The following is a 4,385-nucleotide window of genomic DNA, read 5'->3' as shown; positions in this document are numbered from 1 at the left end:
CACCTCACACACCCACTGTCACCTGTGCTCACCTTGGCATTGCCACCCCGGCACCACCCTGGGGCACCAACACCACGAGGGACAGGGCTGGGAGCTGGAGAACACAGGGGACTGTGGGGATGGATGGATGGAAGGATGGATGGAGGGATGGATTGGTGGATGGATGCATGGATGGATGGTGGATGGATTTGGGGATGGATGGATGGATGGATGGATGGAGGGATGGAGGGAGGGATGGATGGTGGATTGATTGGTGGATGGATGGATGGATGGAGGGATGGAGGGAGGGATGGAGGGAGGGATGGATGGTGGATTGATTGGTGGATGGATGGATGGATGGATGGATGGATTGGTGGATGGATGGATGGATGGATGGGTGGATTGGGGGATGGATGGATGGATGGATGGAGGGATGGATGGATGCATGGTATATTGGGGGATGGATGGAATAGTGGATGGATGGATGGATGGATGGGTGGATTGGTGGATGGATGGATGGGTCTGGGATGGGTCTGGGATGGGTCTGGGTCAGGACACCTCTCCCAGCCTCTTCCTGCTGCCACAGAGATGTCCCAAGTCCTGTCCCCCCCACGCTGGTGTTTCCCACCGTCCCCATTCCCTTCCCACTCTGACAGCCCCCTCAATCCCTGCTGGCACAGGGGGTGGATTCTGTGCTGTGAGGGGGGGCAGAGCCCCATTCCCCACTCCAGGTGCTCAGGGCTGTACCCCGGAGCGGGCACAGGCTGCAGGGTCACTGGGAGCCCCCCGAGCTCACCTGATGCTGAGGAGGGGCCTGGTTTTGTGCACTTGGACGTCACACATGGGGCAGTACTTGTTGGTCTCCAGGTAGCGAACGATGCAGGTTTTGCAGACTGTGGGGAGAGACTCGGTGTGAGCAGAGGGACGAGGGGGCAGAGCCTCTGTGCCAGCCCAGAGTGGCACCCCCAGGCCCCCACACCGGCTGGGGGACAGGACCCCTGCCCGCTGCAGCCCCCTCCGTCACCCCACAGCTCCCCACGGATGCAGGGCGGGTCTGGGCAGCACAGGAGGGGGTTGGTGTGGCACAACCAGCCTTTGGGGGGCTCGGGGCACCCCTGGGTGCAGCGTGGGGGCCCGGGACACTCACAGGAGTGCAGACACTCCACGATGGTGGTGGCGTCGATGAAGTAGCCGCCGCACAGGGCGCACATCAGGTGGGGGTTCAGCTCAGTGATCTTTATCCTGGTGGTCCTGTGCATTTTGGAGCAGCACCACGGCGGGTCCTCCCTGCAGGGAAACACCCCCTTAACGGCAGCTCTGGGCAAGGGTGGGACCTGCAGGGCTCACTTCACCCTTTAGGGAGCAAATCCAGCATCACCCTCAGCCCTGGGAGCACCGGGGTACCCTCAGCCCTGCACCCCTCCAGGCCTGGAGGTGCACAAGCAGCACCCACACATCTCCCCCTGTGCAGCACTCCCTGCTCCGGGTGCTGCCCAGCTCCCTCTGCCTCATGTTTGTGTCTCCCTGGGGTCCCCAAGTGGGTCCCCAAGGTGCTGAGACACTTCTGAGTGGGGACAAATCCCCCCTGTCAGCCAGTCCCTCGCCCGGAGCTCCTGTGTGTGCACACACAGACACAGAGACACACAGACACACAGAGACACACAGACACACACAGACACACAGAGACACAGACACACAGACACACACAGACACACAGACACACAGAGACACAGAGACACAGAGACACAGAGACACAGAGACACAGAGACACATAGACACACACAGACACAGAGACACACACAGACACACACAGACACAGAGACACACAGACACACAAACACAGAGACACACAGACACACACAGACACAGAGACACACACAGACACAGAGACACACACAGACACAGAGACACAGAGACACACAGACACACACAGACACAGAGACACACAGACACACACAGACACAGAGACACAGAGGCACACAGGCACACAGACACACACAGACAGAGAGACACAGAGACACAGAGACACACACAGACACAGAGACACAGAGACACACAGACACAGAGACACACAGACACACACACACACAGAGACACAGACAGACAGACACACACACACAAAGTGTATTTTGGGTTTGGTCCATGGAAAAGGTGCTTCCAGCCACCATCCCACAGTTTCCATAGAAACCCCCCAGCCCTGTGCTGGCCACCTGCCCCTGCCCAGAACCCCTGAGGGTGTGCCAGGCCAGGTGAGCACAGGGGGCACGGGCAGTGTCCCCCAGCAGGGGCTGAGGACACCGGGAATCGCCGCCTTCCCGCTCCAGCGCTTCCACGTTTACAATGGGAGACGGCAGAGCCCGAAATCGCTGCAGTTTTATTGTTTCCATGGCAACCCCGATACTTGGAGAGGAGCCAGAATATTATTACAACCATCCGAGGAGAGGGGGAGAGGGGAGAAGGATCCCTGGGATTGTGTAAATGAGTGTGGGAGCAACGACAGCCACCCCCGTGGGCACCCACCCCCCCCCAAGAGGAGGTACACATGTGTAACACACGTACACACCTGTACACACCTGTACACACCTGTACACACATGTACACACCTGTACACACCGGTACACACTCGTACATGCACATGGACTACACTTACACACATGTATCCCCACACACACAGGTACACCTGCACCAGGGATGGGGACACCACTGGGACTGGGATGGAGATGCTGCAGGGATGGGACACCATCGGGATGGGGCCCTCGAGACACCCCTGTGACCAAGCCAAGCTCTGGGATCCCCTTCCAGAGGCAGGGGAGGGCCAGGGGCGCTGGGGGGTTTGGGAAAGCCCCACTCCCCACCCCCTCAGGCTCAGCTCTCCCCCCTGGGCAGCCCCCGGGGTGTGTCCCTTGTTGCCCCCGGGCAGGTGCCCCCAAGTCCTCCACACCCTGCCAGTGATGGGGGGGCCACTGCCAACCCCCTTCCCCACGTCTGGGGGTGCCTCGATCCCCTGTCCCCAGCCCCCCCTGCCACGGGACCGGGCTGCCCACGCGGGGTCGAGGGACCCGCGGCTGCATTTTGGGGGGGATTTTGCAGCTTTCGGCGCTCGCAGGCGCCAATGGCGGCCCCGGGGCTCGGCGGGAGGGGGGAGCCCGAGTCACCGGCGCAAACCGGTTCTAATAAACCCGGTGATAACCACGGCGATTTCCTGCCGCGGGGGCGAACAAAGCCCCGGCCCCCCCCGCGCACCGGGACCCGCCGGAGCCCCCGGGGCCGCCCCGTCCCGCCGGCAGCGCCCGCACCCCCCGCCCCGCTCCCGAGCGGCTCCCGCGCCCCCGGCCCCGACCTTCGGGGTCTTTTGTCTCCGTGGGCGGTGGCGCGGCACGGTGTTCCCCCCTCCTCCCTTCCCCAAAGCCCCCCCGGCCACGGCACGCGTGGGGAAGGACGTTTCAAAGTCACCGGTAACTTAGACCCGAGCGGCCGCCCCCCCCTCCCCGCGGGACCCTCCGGCGGCGGCGAGAGCGGGGGGTCGGGAAATACAGCGGGACGGTTCCCCCCCGGCACGGCCCGACCCCCCGCACGACCCCCACGGGGCCCCCCACGCACCGCGGACACGACGAGACGGCCCCGGAGCGCGGCCCCCGCGCCCACCGACAGCGCCCGCCGGGACCCGGGCACCGGGGAGCCGAACGCCGGGATGCGGGGATGGAAAACCCCGCGGGGAGGGCACGGACACGCGTGTCCACACACAGGGACACACACAGGGACACACGGACACACACACCGGGTCCCGGCGGTGGGACGTGTCCGCGGTGCGTGACACCCGGCGGGCAGGGACCCGCGAGGGGCACGGGCAGGGGGTGGGCACCGACACGGGATGGACACGGGGTGGACACGGGGTGGACACGGGGTGGACACGGACACGCGTGACCCCGCGCTGTGCCCGATGGGGGGGGCGTTCACCGCCGGCAGCTCCCGCTGCGTTTCGGGGACACCAAACCCTCCCTCCCCCCCCCGGCTCGGGGCAGCCCCGGTGTCCCCGGGGCGTTCCCGGTGCCCCGCAGCCCCTTTGTGCTCGGGGCCGGCTGTGACAGCCCGGCCCGGCCCCTCCGCCCGCCCCGGGGGGGTTCCCGCTTCCCCCCCCCCATTCCCCGCATCGCCCCGCGCGGGGCCCGGGGAAGGAGCGGGGCGGCCGCGGGCTCCCCCCGGGGCTGTCGGGGCTCCGCTGCCGGTGTTCCCGCGGAGGGGGGGTCCCGGTGCCCCGGGGCCGCGGCACAAAGCGGGGGGAGGCGGTGGCCCGATCTCGGCCATCTTTGAGCGCGGGGCGAGGCGGGCGCGGGGGGGCCCCGCGGCGGGGCCGGGGGCGGGGGGGGGCACCGGGCCCGGTCCGTACCTGGTGGCGGCGGCCCCGC

The 4,385-nt window shown here is 65.9% G+C and overlaps 1 protein-coding gene across 1 annotated transcript in view; it reads right to left on the bottom strand.

The window, feature by feature from the left end:
* The window catches only part of PCGF2 (polycomb group ring finger 2), an 8,566-nt gene extending 5,983 nt beyond the window's left edge, over positions 1–2,583 (bottom strand). Inside the window, 3 exon segments of the mRNA XM_027666338.1 lie at positions 776–872; positions 1,127–1,266; positions 2,093–2,583. Of these exon segments, the coding sequence (XP_027522139.1) occupies positions 776–872; positions 1,127–1,266; positions 2,093–2,574 (719 nt within the window). The 5' untranslated portion in view covers positions 2,575–2,583.
* Positions 2,584–4,385: the final 1,802 nt, after the last annotated feature.

This window comes from Corapipo altera, unplaced genomic scaffold (assembly GCF_003945725.1).
Source record: "Corapipo altera isolate COAL_440 unplaced genomic scaffold, ASM394572v1 200, whole genome shotgun sequence".
NCBI classification, from domain to species: domain Eukaryota; kingdom Metazoa; phylum Chordata; class Aves; order Passeriformes; family Pipridae; genus Corapipo; species Corapipo altera.
The sequence above is the reverse complement of the archived record's forward strand: the minus strand, read 5'-3'. Positions and strand labels throughout refer to the sequence as shown.